The sequence below is a fragment of the Podarcis tiliguerta genome (assembly GCF_965153285.1).
Source record: "Podarcis tiliguerta genome assembly, chromosome: 2".
Taxonomy (NCBI): Eukaryota; Metazoa; Chordata; class Lepidosauria; order Squamata; family Lacertidae; genus Podarcis; species Podarcis tiliguerta.
In genome coordinates, this window is record NC_139535.1 from 4295447 (window position 1) to 4320525 (window position 25079).

General features: G+C 44.2%; 2 protein-coding genes across 5 annotated transcripts in view; one reads left to right on the forward strand and one right to left on the reverse strand.

Annotated features, from left to right (window-relative positions):
* LOC310670305 (uncharacterized protein) overlaps positions 1-25079 on the forward strand; it is a 53406-nt gene that overhangs the window by 10155 nt on the left and 18172 nt on the right. For 3 of the 4 annotated variants that reach the window (XM_083425449.1, XM_083425451.1, XM_083425452.1), the window contains exons 6-7: positions 898-2179; positions 2625-2744. In XM_083425449.1, the coding sequence (XP_083281575.1) occupies positions 898-2165 (1268 nt within the window). In that variant the 3' untranslated portion in view covers positions 2166-2179; positions 2625-2744. Of the gene's footprint in view, positions 1-897; positions 2180-2624; positions 2745-25079 lie in introns of those variants that run through there. The other variant, XM_083425450.1, reaches the window with a different exon arrangement.
* LOC310670198 (vomeronasal type-2 receptor 26-like) lies at positions 8274-20271 on the reverse strand (the record flags this gene model as incomplete). Its single annotated transcript, XM_083425057.1, has 5 exons — positions 19679-20271; positions 17673-18467; positions 14213-14440; positions 10362-10488; positions 8274-9175 (listed from the first exon to the last, which is right to left on the reverse strand). Exons 1-5 carry the CDS (start codon positions 19991-19993, stop codon positions 8274-8276), a joined length of 2367 nt encoding a protein of 788 aa, XP_083281183.1. The 5' UTR covers positions 19994-20271.

Genomic DNA, 25079 nt, shown 5'->3' on the forward strand with positions numbered 1-25079 from the left:
TACAAGCAAACAACAAAACAGACAGCGAAGATCACACATGTAATAACAATCTGATCCGATACAAAAAAAGTCACAGTAACCTTGAAATGAACAACTTATATCGAATAAAGCAATATTCAATCATCCATTAGAATGTCACAGTAAACAGTGAAGTTAAATGTCAGCAAATAAAAATAAGTTTACACTTATCAGTTACAATAAAATAAAAATTCCTTCCTGTAGGTGCTACTGGAAGGATTGTTTTTATTTTGTTTCGACTACGGCAGACCAACATGGCTACCTACCTGTAACAACAATTACAATAAAGAATTGCTAAACTATAATCAATGAAAATAATGGCAAGTCAGTGCATAAAACACCTCAAAATATACACCATGTAAAAGGATCAAATTGAGAAACAAGGACACACAACTTATAAAATTATTTTTTTAATATCCCTGAACTCCTCTCTTGTCAGCTGCTTCTGCTGTGCTCAAAGTCATGGCCTAGGGCTAGAGGGTGGGGGCAAGGCAGTGCGGGGGGGAAACCATTGCCTGATGGACAGCAGAAAACTTAATACAGTCGTACCTTGGTACTCGAACAGCTTAGCTCCCAAACAAATGGGCTACCGAACACCCCAAACCTGGAAGTAAGTGTCCTGGTTTGCAAACGTTTTTTGGAAGCCGAACTTCTGACACAACTTCCGTTTGAGTGCAGGAAGCTCCTGCAGCCAATCGGAAGCCGCGCCTTGGTTTTAGAATGGTTTCGGGAGTCAAACAGACTCCCGGAACGGATTAAGTTCGAGAACCAAGGTACCACTGTATATGGTTCTTGTATTCACTTAATATATTGGTTCTTGTATTCTCTGATCTGAGAATCTGGTCCACCCTGATCAGGCCCCCTTCTTTGTTATTTCAGGTTATGGAATTTGGAGCGAGACGGAGCCTGAACAGCAGAGTAGGAATCCTGAGGCAAGACAGAAGCTGAGGGAGAAATCTTTCATCTCTGAAGACGCAGACGTGTGTGAAATCCCAAAGCTAAAAGATGAATGCGACGCAGCGAAAAACACAAGGAACAGCTCCCCTCAACACGCAACGATTGCAAGCGAGATACTGAGTCTTAGTGCATCTCAAAGAGTGCAAATAGCAGAGCAGCTGTACAAATGCTCAGTGTGTGGGAAGAGCTTCAGTCAGAGCAGCAGCCTTACTGATCATCAGAGAATCCACACAGGGGAGAAACCATTTAAATGTTTCTCCCCTGAAAAGGGTTTCTGCGACAGCGATGACCTTCTTTATCATCAAACATTCCAAACCGACGAGAAGCCGTATAGATGTTTGGAGTGCGGAAAGAGCTTCAAGCGGAAGACGCACGTCACAGACCATCAGAGGACCCACACGGGAGAAAAACCGTTTTCGTGCTCAGAGTGCGGGAAGAGCTTCAGTCATAGCACCGGCCTTACTTATCACCGAAGAACCCACACGGGCGAGAAACCATACAAATGCTCGGAGTGCGGGAAGAACTTCAACTGTAGCCAAACCCTTGCTTTGCACCACAGAATCCACACTGGGGAGAAACCATACAAATGTCCCGAGTGCGGGAAGAGCTTCAGCCAGAAGATACACGTGATAAATCATCAAAGAACCCACACGGGCGAAAAACCATTTACATGCTCCGAGTGTGGAAAGAGCTTCACCTACAGCACCGGTCTTACCCACCATCAAAGAACCCACACAGGAGAGAGACCCTATAAATGCTCGGAGTGCGGGAAAAGCTTCAGTTGCAGCCAAACCCTCGCTATACACCTCAGAATCCACACCGGAGAGAAACCGTACAAGTGCCCGGAGTGCGGGAAAAGCTTCAGCCAGAAGATTCACGTTACAAGCCACCAAAGAACCCACACGGGAGAGAAGCCATATGAATGTTCCAAGTGTGGCAAGAGTTTCAGTCAGTGGACAACCCTTACTAGACACGAAAGAATACACACAGGGGAGAAACCATACAAATGCTCAGAGTGTGAAAGGACCTTCAGTCACAGCAATAGCCTTACTTATCATCAGAGAACCCACAACGAAGTGAAACCGTCCGTTGCTCTGGTGGCTTTTGCCTCTGGCCCTATGACACCCCTGCCGGAAGGCTGCCCTGGGGGGGATATGACCCTCTGGCTTGAAAACATGTCCCACCCCTGACGCAAACGAAACGTGTGGAAAGATCTCATGGAACTTTGAAGTGTCAGGCATAGCTCTAATGGCTTTAGCCCAAACGTAGCAGAGTTTTCCTGCACAGCAAAGAAGCTAGTTGAGGTGGAAATGACTAGTCAGCTAGACTCAGAATAACTATTTACAGGATTTATTAAAAGGGAAAAGAAACCAGCAGAGTTTCTGCATACAAAACAAAGCAAAATAAATCCTTTCTTTCTCTCTCTCTCTCCCTCTTAACCATATACAGCACTCCTACTCCTAACACACCTAACCCAAACTGAGCTAGCATTCCTAGATAACAGAGTTGAGTGCTGGTCGTTAACCGATCAGAGTAAGTAGTTTCTAGGTCAAGCAGACCTTGGCTTTCTGCCAAGAGTAAATTGACACTGCCTTGAGTTAATTGTGTGAAGCCAGAATCTGTAAGTTTTCATGAGAATCAATTAACAGAAACTGAACAAGATCTCCACTTGAGAGCACCAGTTTCTTGTACCATAGAATCCACTGAAGTGTAGAAGCCATTTGAAAACCAGGTGGAAATGGTTCTTTCCCAAAGTAAAGAATTCACTACAGACAGATGCTTTGGATGCTAGAAATGTTTGCAGTTGAGAAAGGACTTGAGAGGAGTGCCCAAATTTCATTTCAGATGATTCACATCCAAACAACATCATATACATATATATATATATATATATATGCCATCATCCTCGAGCATCTTCTTCCCTCTAGAAGAGTCCCAGGAGAGAGGGAGGGAGGAGAAGACCTCAGGACCAGCTTTTTCTGCATTTGATGGACCCCAGGGAAGGATCCTGGTGACTTACGATATGTTTATACAGTGGTACCTCAGGTTAAGAACTTAATTCATTCTGGAGGTCCGTTCTTAACCTGAAACTGCTCTTAACCTGTAGCACCACTTTGGCTAATGGGGCCTCCCACTGCCGTCTCGCCGCCACCACACAATTTCTGCTCTCATCCTGAAGCTCTTAACCCGAGGTACCACTGTATATTGTTTGCTGTGGGTTTTCTTTTTTTAAATGTATTTTGATGTTACTTGTAAGCTGCCTTGCATACAGAGAGATATTGCGTATAAATAACTGTAGTAATAAGTGAATTAGACTAGAGCGTTTCCCTGACTAAACAGGCCCTGCTAAGCGACAAAGAGTCTACACGTGCAAATTCCCTAAAATGTCGAAATATTTCATCGTAGCATCAAAGTTTATTGGTGGACGGAACGCATCTGGGTGGTGAGCGAAGGGCAGTTTACGCAGAGAAGAAGAGCAGGATTGAAATTGAGTAAATAATAATTTTGTGGACAGGCTCTCTCGAGGTTACCTCTGTTGAATAAATTTAATCACCTGTGGTGGGTGGAGCCCTTCTATCACGAAGATAATCCGTCCTGGGCACAGAAAAGAAACTTTGTCAGTCTACAGACCGTCATTGACACCCAACAGTGTTTGAACTTCTACCATATTGTTTTGCTCGGGAGACTCCTGGCATTTTTTGTGTACCTGTTTGCAAATAAATACAGAGCGTGGAGAAAGATCAGATGGGCATCTGGTCCAATGGACAATTGCCACAACAACACCAGACCCAGCAAAGCTCCTCCTCTTGTAGGACACTGTGTTGTGTGTTCTAGCTATGTTTTGGCTTGGCGAAGATTCTTTCAGCTGTCGAAAGCTGAAGCAAGCATCTTCAGTGAGTTTTAGGGACTGCAGCTGTTATTGGTGAGCCCTCCAATTGTACATGGAGAAACAGGCCTCTGCAAAATACATCCTTTGAAGAACCATATACATTTCTGGTTCCTGAATCTCCAAGAGGACGACAGAAGTTTTGGAATTGGCCCAAGATAATGGTACAGCGATCACCCCATCGGTCTCACAGATCTCCTAGTTTAAACATAATAGTGGGTCATAGTTTGACTCTCATGTATGTATGCATTTTTGGAGATGGGGCCAAATGCTTAAAATTGGTATATGCTCATACTGTGTATATAGGAAAGCTGAAGATTTTACTTAGAAGGTAACAGTTGAGGCCAATACTTAAAATCCAGGGCCATGTAGCAAATTTTGGTGCTGCCTTCCATCATATATGTATATGTATTTATAAATCGAGGGCTCATCTCGTTCGCGGGAGAAATCCTTTGTATCCATCTGTATACCTAAAGATCCTCACTGTGGAAACAGAATAAGGAAATAAGTTACTGAAACCTCTCGCGTCAGTAAGCAGTGCTCTTCAGCCTTTGATGACAACTCCCATCATCTCTGACCAAGATAGCTGGGGATGGTGGGAGTTGTAGAACAACCACATCTCAACCCAAGCTTGAAAAGGGATTGGGGCAATAGGGCTTGCAACAGGGAGGGCAAACTCTAGAACCACTTCTGGGGGTGGGGGAAGGTTTTGATCTGAGCCCAAGGTTGCATCAACACCATATACTGGCACATGATATACGCTGGTGGTATATACACATGATAAATACGTGGGTGGCGCTGTGGGTTAAACCACAGAGCCTAGGACTTGCCGATCAGAAGGTCGGTGGTTCGAATCCCCATTGCTTAGTCCCAGCTCCTGCCAACCTAGCAGTTTGAAAGCACGTCAAAGTGCAAGTAGATAAATAGGTACCGCTCCGGCAGGAAGGTAAACGGCGTTTCCGTGCCCTACTCTGGTTCACCAGAAGCGGCTTAATCATGCTGGCCACATGACCCGAAAGCTGTACGCTGGCTCCCTCGGCCAGTAAAGTAAGATGAGCGCTGCAACTCCAGAGTCGGCCACGACTGGACCTAATGGTCAGGGGTCCCTTTACCTTTGCCTATACAGTGGTGGTTCCCAATTAGAGAAGTGCTGTGGACCCCCTGTTTTTCAAAAGCCAAGCCACAGACCTCCTGCTTTTTAAAATGTTGATATTTTTGTGGTAGTTTTCGTTATGTGAATGGTGCCACCATACCCTCCAGCATTTCCCCATGCAAAACGGGGGTGTACATCTTCCGACCAGGCACCTGATCTTGGATTTGGGGGGGCAACAGGATCTTGGGTGGGCTATGCAGACCAGCAATTGGGAGACACAGATATACACTATATATGATCTCAATTATTCTCGAAGGGTTTGAACTGTTGTTTTTAACTTGTTTAAAAATGGTATTATTGTGGTTTTATTATTTTCGTATGAGGGGTTCTTTTTAAATGTAAATGAAATAAAGACACACTTAAAGCGTATTTATTCCACTTCAACAGCCATGTTCTCCCCCCAAGAATCTTGTCCCCTCCCAGAGCTACAATTCCCGGTACCCATAACAAACGAAACTTCCCAGGATTCTCTGGGGACAAAGTTCTGTGCTTTAAATCTTCACTATGGATGTGACTGCAGTTTACCTTTGGGCTTCTAATACATGAGGTTGACCCAATTTGGGCAGCTATACGTTGCAACAAACTGCAGAAACTTGCCTAGGAGTGGGTGAAGGTTGTGGAGAAAAGAAGTCCAGAGGAACAAATACAGCTGTCTCCGCCCCTAGTCACAAGGCAAGTTCATGTCTTTTTGCTGTGTATGTGGATCTATGGGTTCCACTGCCTGATGTGTGCAGGTGTGGCTGTATGAAAATAAAGAAATACAGTGGTGCCTCGCAAGACGAAATTAATCCGTTCCGCGAGTCTCTTCGTCTAGCGGTTTTTTCGTCTTGCGAAGCAACCCTATTAGCGGATTAGCGCTATTAGCGGTTTAGCGGCTATTAGCGGCTATTAAAGGCTTAAGGGGTTAGCGGATTAGCTGCTAAAAGGCTATTAGCAGCTTAGCGCCTTAGAAAAAGGGGGTGGGGAGCGGAAAAAAACCTCAAGAATCACAAGACATTTTCTTCTTGCGAAGCAGGCCCATAGAGAAATTCGTCCTGCGAAGCACCTCTGAAAACGGAAAACCCTTTCGTCTAGCGGGTTTTCCGTCTTGCGAGGCATTCATCTTGCGGGGCACCACTGTACTAGTTACCAGTTCTTGTAGCATGTTTGACTCCCTGGTACGTTTGCCAAGGAGGGCACTGGATTTCCTTTCTTATTAACCGTAACCTATAGGGAGGGCCCTGCCACTTCCTTTTTGCTGCTTCCCTGACTCTGGAATTAACATCTTAGTCAAGCTTGGGGTGTCAGTGGTGCCCCTGTTGAAGAACAAATACAGGAGGCCAAAGCTAAGATGCGTTGGGATGAAAAAATGAACAATTGATGGGGGGGGGGGATTTTTTATTATCCACTCAATGTACTGATCACCTGAAAAAATATATCCAAGTGACTTACAGAATTTGAAAGCATAAGATCTGAAAAGCGTTACAATAAAAAAGTAACGTGAAGCCCAGTGAAAGGGCAACAAAAATATTCTAATGCATCAAATGCCAAATACAGAAAAGTATTGCCAGGTACTAAAAATAATAATGGTGCCAGGGGGAATTCACTGGCAGCATTCTGCAAGTGGGGAGCCACAACCGAAAAGGCCCTGTGGCTGGTCGCAAACCTCCTTCAGCAGAAGCAACTGAAGGACAACCTCATTCAACTACTGAAAGGTCCTGGTAAGTGCAAGTAATCCAGACCATGAAGGGAGGATCACAGCATCCGATGAGAGTCACCAGTGAAGGCCTCACAAATATTGGGGTGGAATGATTATTTGCAATTCATATAGGTAATTTGACTGATGGTCAACAGAATGCTGCAGTTTTCTGGGTTCTAGCCAGACAGAAAACTGGATGGTTAAATAGTGCTATAAACTTATAGCCTAGATAGGGCCTCAGTATGGTTTATTTTTCTTTCACTGGCCACAACCTTGGACAACTTGTATTTTGTAATTTTTATACAGTGGTGCCCCGCAAGACGAATGCCTTGCAAGACGGAAAACCCGCTAGACGAAAGGGTTTTCTGTTTTCAGAGGTGCTTCACAGGACGAATTTCTCTATGGGCTTGCTTCGCAAGATGAAAATGTCTTGCGATTCTTGAGGGGTTTTTTCGCTCCCCACCCCCTTTTTCTAAGGCGCTAAGCTGCTAATAGCCTTTTAGCAGCTAATCCGCTAATCCCTTAAGCCTTTAATAGCCACTAATAGCGCTAATAGCTTCGCAAGACGAAAAAACCGCTAGACGAAGAGACTCGCGGAACGGATTAATTTCGTCTTGCGAGGCACCACTGTATATGTTTGCAAGCAGAGTTGTTCATGTCCCAATAATCACTTTAATTTGGTTGTCACGAGGGGGTGTTTGGCTTTTTGTCGCCTGCATTTGGCCAACCAACTCCAGCACCGTCCGGCATCTTAGAAGGTTTCTGTGTTCTCTTGTGATCTCGGCATCAGCGCAACCTGATGCCTGCTTCTGCCCCAGGTGCAACAAAACACGTCTCTCCTGTATTGGTCTATACAGCCACAGCAGGCGCTGTAACTCCAGCTTCACTCCCGTTGCCCATTGCCTTCACTCACAAGGCAAGTGGGTTGGGGGTTTTTGCTACTGGGCTGGATATTAATCATCAAAATTTGAGAGGATAGCTACTTCTGGTTAAATTATTGTTTAAGATAAAAAGAAACAGGATATGGAAAAAGCAATATGCTCCCTGTTTATTTGGTATATCTGAAATTTCAGGTGTTTTAAGCTGATGTGCAACTCATTGAAATTAATGAGTGTGACTAAATTACATCTGTTAATTTCAATGAGTAAACTCTGAGTAAAACTTAATTGAATATCATCAGATAATCTCTCTTCTTTTTGCTATACATTTAGAGAGAGAGAGAGATGATAGATAAAAGATAGATATAGATAGATAGAAGATAGATAGATGATAGATGATGATAGATAGATAGATGATAGATAGATGATAGATAGAGATAGATAGATGGTGATAGATAGATAGTATAACTTCAGAAGGAAATTAAGCAAATAGTCACTGCTAGCCATGATAACTATGTTCTACAGAAGCAGTATGTCTGACTACCCATGCTGATTCTCAATGTGAATAGAATTTTGGCATCTTTATCTGTTTATCTTTCTTGAAACAAAGATTCAATGCATTTACAATTAACTTTATTATGCAAAATTCTTTGTTAATAACTGACAGCTCATTTTTTTAAATAAATTACAAATTCAGATGCCTTATTTCATTTTTGTGGTCAGATGCTCCTTCGTGTTCAGATCAGGTCTCAGTATAATGATGTAGCACTTGGGGATGAAGATGCAGCCCAGAAGCCCAGCACTGGAGGCCAAGATAGAGAAGACCTGCACAGCTACCATATATTTCCCCTTGGTGCTCAGGTAGGTGGGCACAAAGGACACCCAAACACTGCAGAAGACCAGCATGCTGAAGGTGATCAGCTTGGCTTCATTGAAGGATCCTGGGAGCTTCCTGGCCAGGAAAGCCACCGTGAAGCAGATGGCAGCCAGGAACCCCATGTAGCCAAGGACAGTGTAAAACATGGCAACAGACCCTTCGTTGCATTGCAGGATGATCTCTCGGGGCTGGGAATGCGTGTCAGACTCTGGGAAAGGGGGAGACATGCCTAGCCAGATGGTGCAGATGACAACTTGGACACTGGAGCAGGCAATGACAATGGAGTTGGTGAGAGTCTTCCCCAGCCATCTCCTCACCTTGTTCCCTGGCTTTGTGGCCAGAAAGGCCAGCACCACAGTGATGGTTTTTGCCAACACAGAAGAGACGGCAACAGAGAAGATGATGCTGAAGGCTGTTTGTCGGAGAAGACAGGTTGCTCTTCTTGGCCGGCCGATGAAGAGGAAGGAGGACAAAAAGGAAAGCAGGAGGGAGATGAGGAGAATGTAGGAGAGGTCCCGGTTGTTGGCTTTGACAATAGGAGTTTCTTTGCACTTAATGAAGATTCCTAAAATAAATCCTGTGGTAAAGGTCAAGTATATTGCAACAGAAGCCAAGAGAATCCCCAAATATTTGTTAAAGGATAGAAAAGTGATAATCTTGGGCACACATTGATCTTGATCCTTGTTTGGATACTGATCTTCTGAACATTCAGTGCAGTGGTTTGCATCTGAAAAGAGCAAGAGTGACTTCAATATCCCCAACACATATTTTATGTACACATCAGTTATCAATGTCTCTCTCTTTCAGAGCATGTCTAATAAAGATGTCTGTTGCTAAGGAAACTGTTGCTGGGGAAGACCCTTTTCTGGGACAAAGCTTGTTGCTAGGTGCAAAATTATACAAGGATCATTTCAAGTCTATTTTTAGACAACACTAACAGCACGTGCTGGTGCTGCTATTTGGGGAGGGAGCACTGGCTACCAATTATTTTCCAGGTTCAATTCAAAGTGCTAGTTTTGACCTCTAAAGCCTTAAACCCTCTTTTTTGGGGAGAGTTGTTCTTTTGATTTGATGTGTGTGGTCTTTTGTGTGAACCGCCCTGAGACCTTCGGGAATAGGGCGGTATAGAAATTAAATAATAAAATAATAAAAACTACACAAGGGTCCTTTCAAGTCTGTTTTTAGACAACACTGACAGCACATGCTGGCGCTGCTTATTTGGGGAGTGGAGTGAGGGCCATAGTATCCACTCTGCATGAAGAAAGGCCCCAATTCAGTTCTCAGCATCTCCACACATGGCCTGGAGAGCAGCTGTCAATCAGTACGCAGCAAGATGCGCCAATGATCTGTGCTGACCCTTCACTAAATTTGTGTATGTTTATTCAAAACCTGACAAGGAGTCCAGTTCATTTTGTTGTCTTTTTAAAGTAATTTGTAAAAAGTTCCCATTCCTCTTTAAAGTCACAGTTGTCCTTATCTCACAATTTGTATGTCAATTTCGCCAGTTCTGCATAGTTCATCAATTTCTCTTGCCACTGTTCTTTTCTCGGAGTTTCTTCATTCTTCCATCCTTGTGCTATCAAGACTCTTGCCGCTGTTGTAGCATACATAAATAAATTTTCCTTGGCAGGTCTTGTTCTACAATCCCTAACAAAAATGCTTCTGGTTGTTTTGTTTTTTTTACAAATGCCATTTTAAACATTTTCTTCAACTCATTATATATCATTTCCCTTTTTTTTTTTAATTTCTCTGCATTCCCACCACATATGGTAAAAGGTCCCTTCCTTTTCTTCACATTTCCAACATATATTTGGCCCAGTTTTATATCTGTACTGGTGTTATATACCATCTATACATCATTTTCATGTAGTTTTCTTTCAAAAGAGAACAATCTGTAAATAATCCCCGCTTACCTTCCTGAGCGGAGATGGTCCCTTCAGGACACAGAGCACACGCATAGCAGCAAAGCGGCTTCCCTTCTTGAATCACTTTGACGTACCCAGGAGGGCAGCTTCTGGTACACCTTGAAGGGGGCAGCGGCTGGCCATAAAGAGAAGGAACGTTGAGGGGGAAATGTTTGGGGTGTGTTGGAAAGCTACAGAACTGAGTCGGAGACTTGGAAACCAAACAGTCACCCCTCTGCTTCCAGGCCTGCTTTCATGAGCAAATGGCGGTGACTCGTCCCTTCTTTAACCATGTCTATTTAGCACCATCCCCAGAATCGTTGATGGGTAACATTTAGCCCTATGGTTTGTTTTTGCCCCCCCCCCTTCCTTAATCCTGTATTATTTAATTCACATAATATGCATTCTTTACAACAAACAACTCCAAAATAAACAGACAACTCCAAAATAAAATCATATGCAACAAAACCGTAAGTCTCATGTTTTCATTTATACTGATCTCCTCTCCGATACCTTTACTTGATATATCTTGCAGCTTTCCTTATAGAATCTTTATAAAAAATTAAATCTCTTAAATCCTATACCAATCTTTAACAATTTCAATTAACCCCTTCACCTCCCTCCCCCACAGCCCAGTACTTCCCTCCACCCCTGTTTGATCTTCTTTGCCTACTATTATTTTTGTTATTGCTGCGTTATTCACTTTACACTGGTACCTCAGGTTACATACGCTTCAGGTTACAGACTCCGCTAACCCAGAAATAGGTTAAGAACTTTGCTTCAGGATAAGAACAGAAATCGGGCTCCGACGGCGGGGCAGCAGCAGGAGGCCTCAGTGGTGCTTCAGGTTAAGAACAGTTTCAGGTTAAGAACGGACCTCCGGAATGAATTAAGTACTTAACCTGAGGTACCACTGTATTTGTTATTCCATCCTTAATATATTATTATCCCATCTCCTTGCGCCTTTTAGCTAAAACTGTCTAAGTTGTTTTTTTAATTGTTCAGCCACATCAGTTAACAAACATGGATACATATGCTATAATGTTATTGTTTTAGTTAAATAAATTGTTATTAAGGAAATGATTATTTTTCCTCCTTCCAATAAATTACAGCAGAATGTTGTCCAAATACAAACAGTTAACTTATTAAACTTCACAATAATTTCATAACTATCTGTCTATGTATTTCTAATAGTCTAACCAAATCAGTAATTTTTGATATAACTGTGAAAACTACTCTGAACATTTATTATTCCAAAAATGAAACCTTCATCTGGTTGTAAATATTAAGATTATACCAGCAAGAATGAGTTTTTCTGTTAAAAAAAAGAGAGATTTAAATCAAGTCTTACTGACTACTGATTTAAATCGTGATTTAAATCATGATTTAGATCAATTTGATTTAAATCAAATCCACCCTGCAACAGGGCATAAAACCCAGAATTTTGTAGAACATTGGTGGAGGGTGTCAGTAGCATCAAAGTACCTATAATGTGTCTAAGGATGAGACGAGCCCTGATCTTTACTTCTGTAGAGTGAGAGTATCACAAGATGTCCTTGCAAATAAGAGACAGTGTTCTGAAGGCATTTAGTATGTGTGGTTAAGGGGCAAAGAAACCATCCCAAACATATTTTATACAGTAATCTTTATTTCTAAATTCTATGGCTTTTCCGAGACTTCCGGGTTAGCGCCTCCGGCAATGGTGGATTTCCTCTAATCTGCAGGAATCTGCTCTGCGAAAACTAGGGTCTGGACCGCCATGGCAAGGCAGAGACCCACTAAAAACCACAGGCGGGAGAAGCCTGTGGACCTGGGATTCGGCTGGCGCCTTTTGCGCCTCCCCTACTCGCGGGGAAACCCGGTTTTGGGGATCCGGAGCGACGTGGGGTGAGCGGCGCAGTGCTTCGAATCTATCGCTTTTTTTCGTGGAGCGAAGCCGCATTGCTGTTGCTGGAGAGCGCTGACTTTTTCCTGTGGACAATTGGACTTTAAACAACTACTTGAAAGTAGAACGGAAAATTGGACTTTTAAACATCGTAATTCGGCACTGAAACGGGAAGGTTCTAAACAGGAAGTCCGCCTTCCGTTTTGTAAATAGATCAAAGCAAAGACGTCGCAAGCTAAAGTCTGGGGAAAGCCTTTTGTAAAGGATTAAATTTTCATCATTCAAAATATTAAACCCCCCTTGGAAGCAGGAGAAGAGGGAGAATTCTTTCAGGACTGTTTAAGCCTGCAGGAGAGAGAGTGAGGAGTGATAAATTACCACCATTTTGAACCTTGGACCGGGCTGTCAGTAAGATTGACGGTTTGGGAAAACTCATTGACTGCGAATAGAACATATGCTGACAGATAGCTAAATAAGAGATATACATTGTTTCCATTGTTTTCCTCTGCATTTAAAAAGGAGAAAAAAGTAACTGAAAATTGAAAATTAACTTTGTTACTGGATCTGGGTCTAAAAGGACAGATACAAATAGAAATTGTTTCCTCTAGAGAGAGCTTTTGAAACTGTTGCAGGAGTGAAGTGGAGCTGGGGAATTTTCCAGTTAGAATCAAGGACCGCGAGAAATAAAAGTGACCTTGGACAAGAATGTCAAAACAAGAAGCCCTAGTGAATGCATTTTGCAAGATAAGTGCTTTACTGGAACAACTTCATGAGAAGACGGATGTGATGGTTAATAAAATTGACAATTTGGGACAAAAAACAACTGATTTTGGACAAAAAGTGAACACTTATACAGAAAATATTCGGGCATTGACTCAGGAACCCATCTCGAAATGGCAAGCTGTGGAGAAGACGATGGAAAAAACTGCTTCTGAATCTCAAGCAATACAAGTGGAGGTCTCGTCTTCACAGAGACAATTTGATGGATACAAGCTGATGCCATGTGTGATTGATTTTGAAAGTCAGATTTGGAGAGACGGTATCCTGCTTGGATCAGAGAAGGAAATTTGGACAGACTCCCTTATGAAGGGATGCTCTGGACTTTGTGATTCAGATCTGGGCCAGGGGGAGATTGGAGTTGTGGAAGCCTTTAGCCTCGAAGGGACTTTGGAGCATGTCCTGAAACATATTTTGGACTTTAGTTCTGATTATGGAGTATGGGCTGACCTGTCGAGAAGGAATAAAGGAACTGTCAAGATGGAGTTCCCCCGGGACCTACTCCTCGGTACCAAAGGAAGGAAACTAAGAGCAAGCTCAGCAGAAGATAAAGTAAAGTCTATGCATAAATATGAAGAAGACCTGCAGAAGGGACATGGAGAAGAGTTAAGAGCCTCGGATAGAAGATCACCAGGTTGATGGGCTACATAGAACTGATAGAAAGGACTGACAGAATCCGAGACCAGAGAGAAGAGACGGTGGAAGAAGATTGGGGGGGAGGGGTTTAAAAATCTATTTAGAGAAATATTGTAAAATTAATGAATGTTAGGAAATGTTGGAATGAAATTACATGACTTTAGTAGAAATATTATAAGGAGTTAAGTATAAATAAATTTTAAGGTTTTGATGGTAAGATAAGGTTAAAATAAATTAAGATAACCAAATGATAGAAAGCAGTGAAAGACGGAAAGGATTTGCTGATATAATTAATAATTGGAATACAAAAATGGGAGGTGCGAGGAGGTCGAGGAAATTAGTTAATGAAAAATAAGGATAAATATGGATGTGTTTTTAATTGTTTTTGTGTTTTTTGGTGTTTTGATGTATTGTGTTTTGGTTTTTTTGCTCTTTTTTATGTAATTTTTAATTCTTTTTTTCTCTTTTCTCTTCTTTTTTTCTTTTTTGTGCTCTTTTTCTGTAACTTTTAAACTTCTAATAAATATTATTTTTTTAAAAAAAAATCTATGGCTTTCCTCACCCGGTTAAGCCCCCTCAACCACATGGCAGCATCTTCATCAACGCTGAAACTTTTGCCTGGAAATGCCTGTCGCTCTAGACTCCCAATTCTCCGTGAAGCTACTGAAGTGTTGGGCCACACAACCCAGTTCAGAATATCGAAATTGGCTGACAGTTCCCCATCTCCATCCAAATACACTCCATCCAGTGAAGTATTGTAAGATCCAAAGCTTCTCAAAACATGGTGAAACTAGAATGACAGAGAGAGAAGGAGACGTGAGTGTCCTATCCTTCTGGAATTGTACTCCATCTTTTGCTTATGTGCATCTATTAAAACAACAACCCGTGGTCCATTTTTGAAACCCTACATTCTGCTTTGGCATTTTGGGAAAGGCTGACATTCAAATCATTGGCACCCATGGGTGTTTACTAATACAGTGATGCCCCGCAAGACGAATGCCTCGCAAGACGGAAAACCCGCTAGACGAAAGGGTTTTCCGTTTTGGAGGTGCTTCGCAAAACGAATTTGCTATGGGCTTGCTTCGCAAGACGAAAATGTCTTGCGAGTTCTGCGGGGTTTTTTTCCCTCCCCCCCTTTTCCCCCAGCCCCTAAGCCGCTTAACAGCTGTTAGCTAAACCGCTTGACAGCTGATGGCTAAGCCGCCTAACAGCTGATCTAAGCCGCTTATCAGCTGATCTAAGCCGCTAATAGCCTTTTAGCAGCTAATCCGCTAATCCCTTAAGCCTTTAATAGCCGCTAATAGCCGCTAATAGCCGCTAATAGCGCTAATAGCGCTAATCCGCTAATGGGCTTGCTTCGCAAGACGAAAAAAACCGCAAGACGAAGAGACTGGCGGAATGGATTCTTTTCGTCTTGCGAGGCACCACTGTACTTCCTATGATACCTCATTAAATATCTCTGTAAATATCCCCACAAAAGTTTACACAAGACTCTTCCTGTTTGTACAGGCCAGGCCTCTCTTATGCAGAACATTAATGCTTAAACTTGCCAACATTTCATTGGGTGCCAAGAGTGGACACTGTCAGGGACTGTGCTGAGGAGGGCTGCACTGAGGAGGAATGGTGGGAGCCTCCCCCTCCCCCTGCTCCTGATCAGGATCCCGAATCTTCCCAGGAGCAGGAGGACAGTATAGATTTGAAACAGTGGTTTGCAGAGGGACATAGTTCAGAAGGCAGAAGCTGGTAAGTACTGGATGGGGAACAGCTAGAAGGAGATGCACTGGGAGAGAGAGAGTTAACAGACTCACTTTCTCTAGAAAGCGTTCATCACACAGCCCAAGGTCAAGAAGAGCAGATAAGGTGGCAGCACAGAAAGCACAGTGGTTGTGGGATCAGGTTATGTGGTAGTGACATGGGTGACTAAGGAGGAAGTGGGTGGAAACCTTAATTGGGAGCACCTTCATTCCTAGGAAATGGATTCTTTGTTCTCCTGCTGTGATCATTAAAGCTTCTAACTGGTAAGAAGGCTCCTTTCCCTTTGTTCTGCTTATCTACTGCCAAAGTGGGGAGGAAGCAAATCCCCTGAAGCCTGACAGACACCCAGCTTCCCTTTTATTATGAACAGAGGAGAGGTATAGAGAGCCTTTGCCAAGGCTTGCGGAGAGCTGCCTGCATCCTGAAGCCGGGCTCCCTAGGCTTGCGGATAGCAGCCTGTTCTGGGGGCGGGCTTCCCCCGCCCCAGCTCCGCGCCTGGGGGGGGGGAATATTTTTTTCTTTATTTCCCCCCCAAAAAACTAGGTGCGCCCTATGGGCCGGTGTGCCCTATTGGGCGAAAAATACGGTAGGTATCTTTCTCCACAATTATGAGGTAAATGATAGGGCATACCCAAAGGGCAGGACTATAGTTAAGCAGTGGAAGACAGGAGTGCCTGGCATGCTCTGGTCCATGGGGTCACGTAGAGTTGGACACGACTAAACAACAACAACATAGTTATGCAGAGGGAAGTTTGGTTGAACATTAGGAGGAGCTTAAGAGAGAGGTATGAAAGATTATTACTCTCTCATAGCAGAGTTAGCACAGTGGTGATAGCTGCAAGCATATTAAAACATGGTTAGATTTACATCTGCCCCCATCCACCTTTAAACAAATCCCCATACAAAAACCTAAGGTAAAGGGACTCTTGACCATTAGGTCCAGTCGTGGCCGACTCTGGGGTTGTGGCGCTCATCTCGCTTTATTGGCCGAGGGAGCTGGCGTACAGCTTCCGGGTCATGTGGCCAGCATGACTAAGCCACTTCTGGCGAACCAGAGCAGTGCACGGAAACGCCGTTTACCTTCCCGTCGGAGCGGTATCTATTTATCTACTTGCACTTTGGCATGCTTTCAAACTGCTAGGTTGGCAGGAGCTGGGACCGAGCAACAGGCGCTCACCCCGTCGCAGGGATTCAAACCGCCGACCTTCTGATCAGCAAGTCCTAGGCTCTGTGGTTTAACCCACAACGCCACCAGCGTCCTGCTATAAAAAAACCTAGGATAGAATAAATCACAGAGACTTAGCTTTGCAATTAGGTGGATATTTTACTCCTAGGGTTTCTTGAAGCTACAAGAAATGACTACTGGCAGTAAAATGAAGATGAGAAAGGTTCCAAACAACTAAAAGGCAAGCACGTTGTTTCCTGCCAGATGGGTGGGGTATAAATAATAAATGTATTATTCATTATTATTCCTTACAAACGGATCATGCCATACTTGGGTTAGCAAAGATGCAGGCTATAAAATCTCATTTTAGAGAGATTCCGTCCATTTACAGGTAGCCATGTCCACATGGCTCCTTCTTGATCCAGGAAGCACAAAGGCAAAAGAGACTGAGAAAGGGGGAAGCAGAGTCTGCTGTGAGCCTGAAAAGCCACAATCACTCTGCTAACGGGCTGAGGGCCCAGGTTAGCCCTGTCATGCACACAGGTGTGAGCCTGTAATCAGTGGCGTTGCGTGGGTTGTCAGCACCCGGGGAAAGGCAAGTAATTTGCGCCCCCTAACCCGGGGCAAGGCAAGTAATGTGCGCCCCCCTCTGCACTGTCCCTCCCCCAGATAGTCCCTCGCTCTCTCTCCGCACCGCACCGCATGCCTGGCACCACCCCCCCTCCACAGTGGGCGGCGACCCGGCGGCTCGGATCGGATTTGCACAGCCAGCACTGCAGTGAGAGAGTGAGTGAGCCAGGTAGGGGCAGAGAGCTGCGAGTGCGAGCGCACCCCCCTAGATGTTGCGGCCGATGCGGCTGGCCCCCCCTGCACCCCCCATGCTACGCCACTGCCTGTAATTGTATATTACAACTGCTGGCTCTCTCTTGCTGGAGGTCTTCAAACTGAGACTGGACCATCATCTATAGGGAATGCTCTCAATCTGAGTTTCCTCCAAAGTGCAAGAGGCCTACAACCTCCTCCTCCCAACACTATGATTCCAAACTCCATAGTTCCACATTGGAGCAATTTTATTGTTTTCAGTGGAGATAAAAGGTCATACCTGCCACGCTTGCAGCTTCTGAAGTCCCAGCTTGCTTCCTCCAGCCAATATCACCCACTTGAATCTGGACGAATATGCAGCATTTAAGGCATGCGCCAAGGCATGGATACTCCTGTAAGCATTGTAGTTGTCTTGGGAGAGAGCTGGTGCAAGCATATCCAGCGGCAATTTCTGTTCACATATTTCCCGCTCTTTCACAGACAGCACATGCTTCTTAAAGAAACAATGAAATGCCTTCTTCAAGTAAGGAGTGATGTGACTCAGCTTGAAATTGTCATGTTTTGGAATATACTCCGTCTGGATTAAGAAGGAGAAAAACCAGTGGCTGTGCTGGAACAGAAACTTGCTGTCAGACAATGTTGAGGTGAGGTCCCACAAAGCTGTTGTGATCCAAACTTTCCCATCAATAGGCTGTATAAACAGCTTGAGTATTATATTTATGAGGTATATCCCATTGTAGAAAGAGCGGATTTCTGCATAGTAAACAAATACGTTGACTTCTTTCCATGGGAGAACTGAATCGAGGGTCATTGACAAGTCAGGCACAATCAGTTCTGGGAATCTCTGTGAGACGGCAACACAAATATCATTTGAGGCAAGTATAGGTGTCAAGGCACTCAGGAACTTTTCCCCGTTGTCATTTGCTGGGGCAAAGAGACTGACCCACGTCCATCTGAAATGCAGGAGCAACTTGACAATCCCTGTGTATTGGTATTCATCTTTAGGGAGCATCCGGTAGAAAAAAGGGAACTGAGTTTTATCATTGCGGTCATGGGAGACAAAACTGTAACTAACCTGGTAAGGAACATAAGAGAAGAATGTTTCGCTTTGTTTTCAGGGCAAAGCTCAGAAACCTGTTGAGCTAAACTTAATAATAAAGTGAAGAGTGCATGTAATTAGGGTAAATGAATTCTTAATATTCATATACCTGAAGTATACTTGAAGGGGCGTCTCCACCTCCATCGTTCTGCCCGGACACTGAGGTCCAGCGCCGAGGGCCTTCTGGCAGTTCCCTCACTACGAGAAGCCAAGTTACAGGGAACCAGGAAGAGGGCCTTCTCGGTAGTGGCACCCGCCCTGTGGAATGCTCTCCCACCAGATGTTAAAGAGAAAAATAACTACCAAACTTTTAGAAGACATCTGAAGGCAGCCCTGTTTAGGGAAGCTTTTAATGTTTTATAGGTTATTGTAGTTTAGTGTTCTGTTGGAAGCCGCCCAGAGTGGCCAGGGAAACCCAGCCAGATGGGCGTGGTATAAATAATAATAATAAATTTATTATTATTATTATTATTATTATTATTATTATTATTATTATTATTATTATTATTATTTACATACCCTTTACAAAGTATCTGAAGATGCAACAAAGCAAACTGGACTCCTTGGCAGGTTTTGAATAAACTTTCACAAACTTTTTATTGATAATAAACAGCTAAACAGTTTGAGGATCTATACAACTTTGTAACATGCAGAAAACAGCATTCTTAGAGAAACCAAAAACTGGAACTGAGGGAAGTTGGGGGGTGGGGTGGGGGTGGGGGTTTTGTGGGGGTGGGGAGGGAGGAAAAATGGGGGAACAAACAAGGATGATATATTTTTGGATAACATGTCTTGTTATAATTTTGAATAAAATATTATTATTATTATTATTATTATTATTATTATTATTATTATACTGCAAGGATAGAAGGCAAGATCTTCACATCAGACAAAGTGTGGCTGTTTTCTCCCTTGTCCACATATTATCATTTTGAATTTACTCTCATTAGTCCACACTGGTGCATATTTGAGTTGATAAAGAAGACTTAGCAGCTCCTGTACCTCAATATTGTGAGGGGAGGGAAATTCAACGGAACCTATAAACTGGTAGAATACTTTAACACACACACACACACACAGAGAGAGAGAGAGAGAGAGAGAGAGAGAGAGCACTAGAGAAGTTAGCAGAAGTTTTATCTCCTTTACAGCCAAGGGCCTTTTAAAGCAAAATGTAACACAATTCACACCTGTGGAATTTTGTAGATGCCCAGCATGTTTGAAATATGGACAGATAGCTCAGAATCAGCCCCTTCAAGGACAGCCAGCAGGTCATTCTGCCTTCCACACCTGTAGTTTGGAATATTTGCATTCCCAGTAGATAATAGGTCTGTCATGGCATCGTATGTGATTCTTGCATTGTAATAGTTCTCAAAGATGTTGTAACCCAGGGTGATGTTGGGCAAGATCCTGGGATCCTGGTTGATCTCGTGAATGGCAAAAAGGAATGCCAGATTGTCGAGTAAATTTGTTTCCCGTCTTCTGCAAGGAAGAATACATGGCATCACAGTATCACGCTCTCTTTAACGAAACTATTCCTTATTCTGCAACTTGAAGGGTATTTCCAGGCGATTGGAAACCTCTTGAGATTAATCTTAGAATGATACTCACGCTCCATCAGAGTCAGAGGCCCTATAGCTGTATATTGGTACGTAATGCCCTGCAATACTCCTTGTGACTGGTAACGTTTTGGGGGTACACATACTGCTTCCATTCCAATCGCTGCATTTCCTGTCACTTCCTGCTGAAACCCTGTAACGTGCTCGCCACAAATCGTGTGTCTGTGTGTTATTATTTAATCTCACATTTGATGTGCTATATAGTGCAAGGGTCCCATTGAGATAATGATGATAATAATAATAATAAGCCCGGACACTGAGATCCAGCACTGAGGGCCTTCTGGCTGTTCCCTCATTGCGAGAAGTAAGGTTACAGGGAACCAGACTGAGGGCCTTCTCGGTAGTGGCGCCCACCCTGTGGAACACCCTCCCACCAGATGTGAAGGAAATAAGTAGCTATCCTATCTTTAAAAGACATCTGAAGGCAGCCCTGTTCAGGGAATTTTTTAACATTTAACACTGTATTGTTTTTAATACTTGATTGGGAGCCGCCCAGAGTGGCTGGGGAAACTCAGCCAGATGGGCAGGGTATAAATAATACATTATTATTATTATTATTATTATTATTATTATTATTATTATTTATACATACATACATACATACCCTGCCCATCTAGCTGGGTTTCCCCAACTGCTCTGGGTGGCTCCCAATAGAATATTAAAAACACGATAAATACATCAAACATTAAAAATTTCCTTAAACAGGGCTGCCTTCAGATGTCTTCTAAAAGTCAGGTAGTTGTTTATTTCCTTGATATCTGATGGGAGGACATTCCACAGGGCAGGTGCCACTACCAAGAAGGCCCTCTGCCTGGTTCCCTGTAACCTCACTTCTCGCAATGAGGGAAGCGCCAGAAGGCCCTTGGAGCTGGACCTCAGTGTCCAGGCAGAACGGTGGGGGTGGAGACGCTCCTTCAGGTATGATGGCAGTAATGCAACATCATTAAAGGTAAAGGGACCCCTGACCATTAGGTCCAGTCACGGACGATTCTGGGGTTGCGGCGCTCATCTCGCTTTACTGGCTGAGGGAGCCGGCGTACAGCTTCTGGGTCATGTGGCCAGCATGACTAAGCCGCTTCTGGTGAAACCAGAGCAGCGCACGGAAATGCTGTTTACCTTCCTGCCAGAGCGGTACCTATTTATCTACTTGCACTTTGACGTGTTTTTGAACTGCTAGGTTGGCAGGAGCAGGGACTGAGCAACGGGAGATCACCCCGTCGCGGGGATTTGAACCGCCGACCTTCTGTTCGGCAAGCCCTAGGCTCTGTAGTTTAACCCACAGCACCACCCTCGTCCCACGCAACATCATTAGAGAAGCACTGATACTGTATCATGTTGCAGAATGCACCCATTTGGAGGGACCCTCAGTGGCAAAGCACAAGTTTTTTCATGCAGAAGGTGCCAGGCTGCATCCACAGCACTTCCACTTAAAAATAACTGGGTGGAAGGAGATGTAAAAGATTGCAACTGTGGGAGACCCCAAACAGCTTCTGCCAGTGGCAGTAGACTGTCACAGGTGATATAGACCAAGGGCTCTTACCTGCTAGAAGGCAGCCCCTACAGCTGCAATCAAAACAGACTCAGGAATATTTTACTAGGCAGTTACATGCAGTTTAACTAAAGACAAACCACTTTAGCCTGTCTTGGATTACATTGTTTGAAAGCCAGAAGCGTCATTGTTGTTTTTTACTCCTTTATATTAAAATTATGCTGGGGGCACGGAATAGCCTAGTTCTTTTTTTAATCTGTTATCATAGTACAGTGGTACATCAGGTTAAGTACTTAATTGGTTCCGGAGGTCCGTTCTTAACCTGAAACTGTTCTTAACCTGAAGCACTGAAGCAGGACCTGGAGGAATTTTACCCTTATGCTCTTCATATAATCAGTTATCCATATAATCAGTTATCAATATATTCATATATATCCATATATTTTTACAATGATTTTATAATCCATGTTTGAATCATGAAAGCTTCTGCTCAGCTTAAAAGCAAGTTGCTTAAATCTTACTTACATTTTAATGTGGATCACAGGAGCCTGGGAGAAATTGCTTGGCTGGACAATAGGATTGACCGTAGATGTGATCCCACCGATGAGGTGGTCACCGGCTCTGTAATAATTCAAAGGAACGTATTGATCTGTCACTAAATTCAATGGGCATTTTACCTGCAGCACCCCACAGGCTACACAGGGGAGCAGGAGCAGGAGCAATATTGGGGTGGGCATGTTTGCTACAATCGCCCACCTCCCTTTGTCCTGTTCTCTACGAAGAAGTCAAAACAGACTTACAAGACCAAAGTTGTGGCCAGTGCTAATTCAGATGGCCAGTCTAGCCAGTGCTTCTGATATTAAATCTGATATTAAACTGCAGTGGCAGCATCCCTGCCTGCCTCAAACCCCAGCCTAAGTTCTTGGAGGTACAGGATATATTTACGCACCATTTTGGTGCAAGAAAATTGCTTCCAATTCTGATGTTTCTGTTACCAGCATCAAATGTGACCCTTGGGCTTTGGCAGGAAGAGGAATAAATCACCATGATTTCCGTAATTACGAATTTGGAAGAATTACCTGTGTTAAATCTCTGCGGCTCCATACACAGATGCCTGACAGGAGGAAAACATGTTTGTGAAAACTCAGCAGTGAGCTCTACACTTTTCCACAGTACAATTTTGGGATGGGGGGTGGGGAGCATAGGGAAGTTTAGCAAGAGTTTACTAGAACTGAATGGGGGAGGGGGATATGAAAAACTAACCCACCTGTGAAAGATTTTTAAAGAATAAAAATAATAATATACAGTGGTGCCTCACAAGACATTTTCATCTTGCGAAGCAAGCCCATAGGAAATTCGTTTTGCGAAGCACCTCCAAAATGGAAAACCCTTTCGTCTAGCGGGTTTTCCGTCTTGCGAGGCATTCGTCTTGCGGGGCACCACTGTAATAATAATTATTAAAATGCTGGTTGACTGCAAAAGGCAGGGGAAGCTAGTCTCAGACAGACACAGAGAGGCAATGAGATGCAGGTTTCCAATATTAGAAGCGCTGCGAAAGGCAGCCATATATTTTTTTTTTCATTGATAACTTGTGCATCCCTAATTTCAACAGTCTTGATGTGTTCTCATTGAGCGGGTATCCTTGTGGAAAGTCCAAAGTTCTGAAAACTTGTGGGGAGGGGGAATTTCTGGCACCTTTTTCCCTAGGAAAAAGCGCTGATCGGAGCCATAATAAAGCAAAGCTTAAAAGGGTCAGGTGTAGGGCTGCCACCCATCTTGTATAAAACAGGATTGTCCCTTAAAGGTAAAGGAGACCCTGACCATTAGGTCCAGTCGTTGCCGACTCTGCGGTTGCGGCGCTCAACTCGCTTTATTGGCTGAGGGAGCCGGCGTACAGCTTCCGGGTCATGTGGCCAGCATGACTAAGCCCCTTCTGGTGAACCAGAGCAGCACATGGAAACGCCGTTTACCTTCCTGCCGGAGCAGTACCTATTTATCTACTTGCACTTTGACGTGCTTTCGAACTGCTAGGTTGGCAGGAGCTGGGACCGAGCAATGGGAGCTCACCCCGTCGTGGAGATTCGAACCACCGACCTTCTGATCGGCAAGCCCTAGGCTCTGTGGTTTAGACCACCAGCGCCACCCGCGTCCCATAACATTGTTAGGTTCCTCTTAAACTAGTTCCTGCAAGCTTTGCAGTCAAGCCGTACCCTTGCATACGTGAGGCTCACCTTACCGATAATGGGTCCAGCAGAATTTCTACCTCAGAAGGCACCACGCAAGGGAATTTAGGTCTGGGGACAGAAAGCACCCCTGACCAGATAATTCATTCAGCCTTCTCTGGAAGGACATCTCGGAAGACCAGTCCCAAGTAGAGAGAGTGCGGGGATTCGAACTGCCGACCTTCTGATCAGCAAGTCCTAGGCTCTGTGGTTTAACCCACAGCGCCACCCGCGTCCCATTTTTATGTAAAATGTTGTGTCCTGTATTGATTCAATACAGGACAGTTTGTCCTGTATTTCCCCTATTTCCGCTCTGCTCCTGTACACTCTTTCTCTCGGCCAAGTTAAGGATCCTCTCCGAATGCCCCCCCCCCTTTTCTAGGGGGAAGCCACTGCCTGCTTGGCTGGAGAAACTGCCTCTCGCTTCTTTCATTTCCTCCCGCCCCCTTGCTCCCTCTCAGGTTTAGGCGGCCATCTGCCTGGGCCCTGTCCCTCAGAGGACAACGGGAGACTAAGTCTCTAGAAACAAGCTGTTTTGTGTCAGTGTAGCCCAGAAGCCCCAATCCTGAACATAGTTGTCTCCAACAACTAGTGTGGTGTAGTGGTTAAGAGCGGTGGACTCATAATCTGGTGAACCGGGTTCGCTTCCCCGCTCCTCCACATGCAGCTGCTGGGTGATCTTGGGCTAGTCACACTTCTCTGAAGTCTCTCAGCCTCACTCACCTCACAGAGTGTTTGTTGTGGGGGAGGAAGGGAAAGGAGAATGTTAGCCGCTTTGAGACTCCTTAGGTTAGTGATAAAGTGGGAGATCTGCATTGGCTCCCAGTACGTTTCCGAGCACAATTCAAAGTGTTGGTGCTGACCTTGAAAGTCCTAAACAGCCTCGGTCCTGTATACCTGAAGGACTGTCTCCACCCCCATCGTTCTGCCCAGACACTGAGGTCCAGCGCCGACAGCCTTCTGGCGGTTCCCTCTCTACGAGAAGTGAGGTTACAGGGAACCACACAGAGGGCCTTCTCAGTAGTGGCACCCGCCCTGTGGAACGCCCTCCCACCAGATGTGAAGGAAATAAGCAGCTATCCTATCTTTAAAAGACATCTGAAGGCAGCCCTATTTAGGGACGTTTTTAATATTTAATGCTGTATTGTTTTTAACACTCGATTGGGAGCCGCCCAGAGTGGCTGCGGAAACCCAGCCAGATGGGTGGGGTATAAATGAATAAATAAATAAATGTTATTATCAAATCCAAACTCCTCTTCTT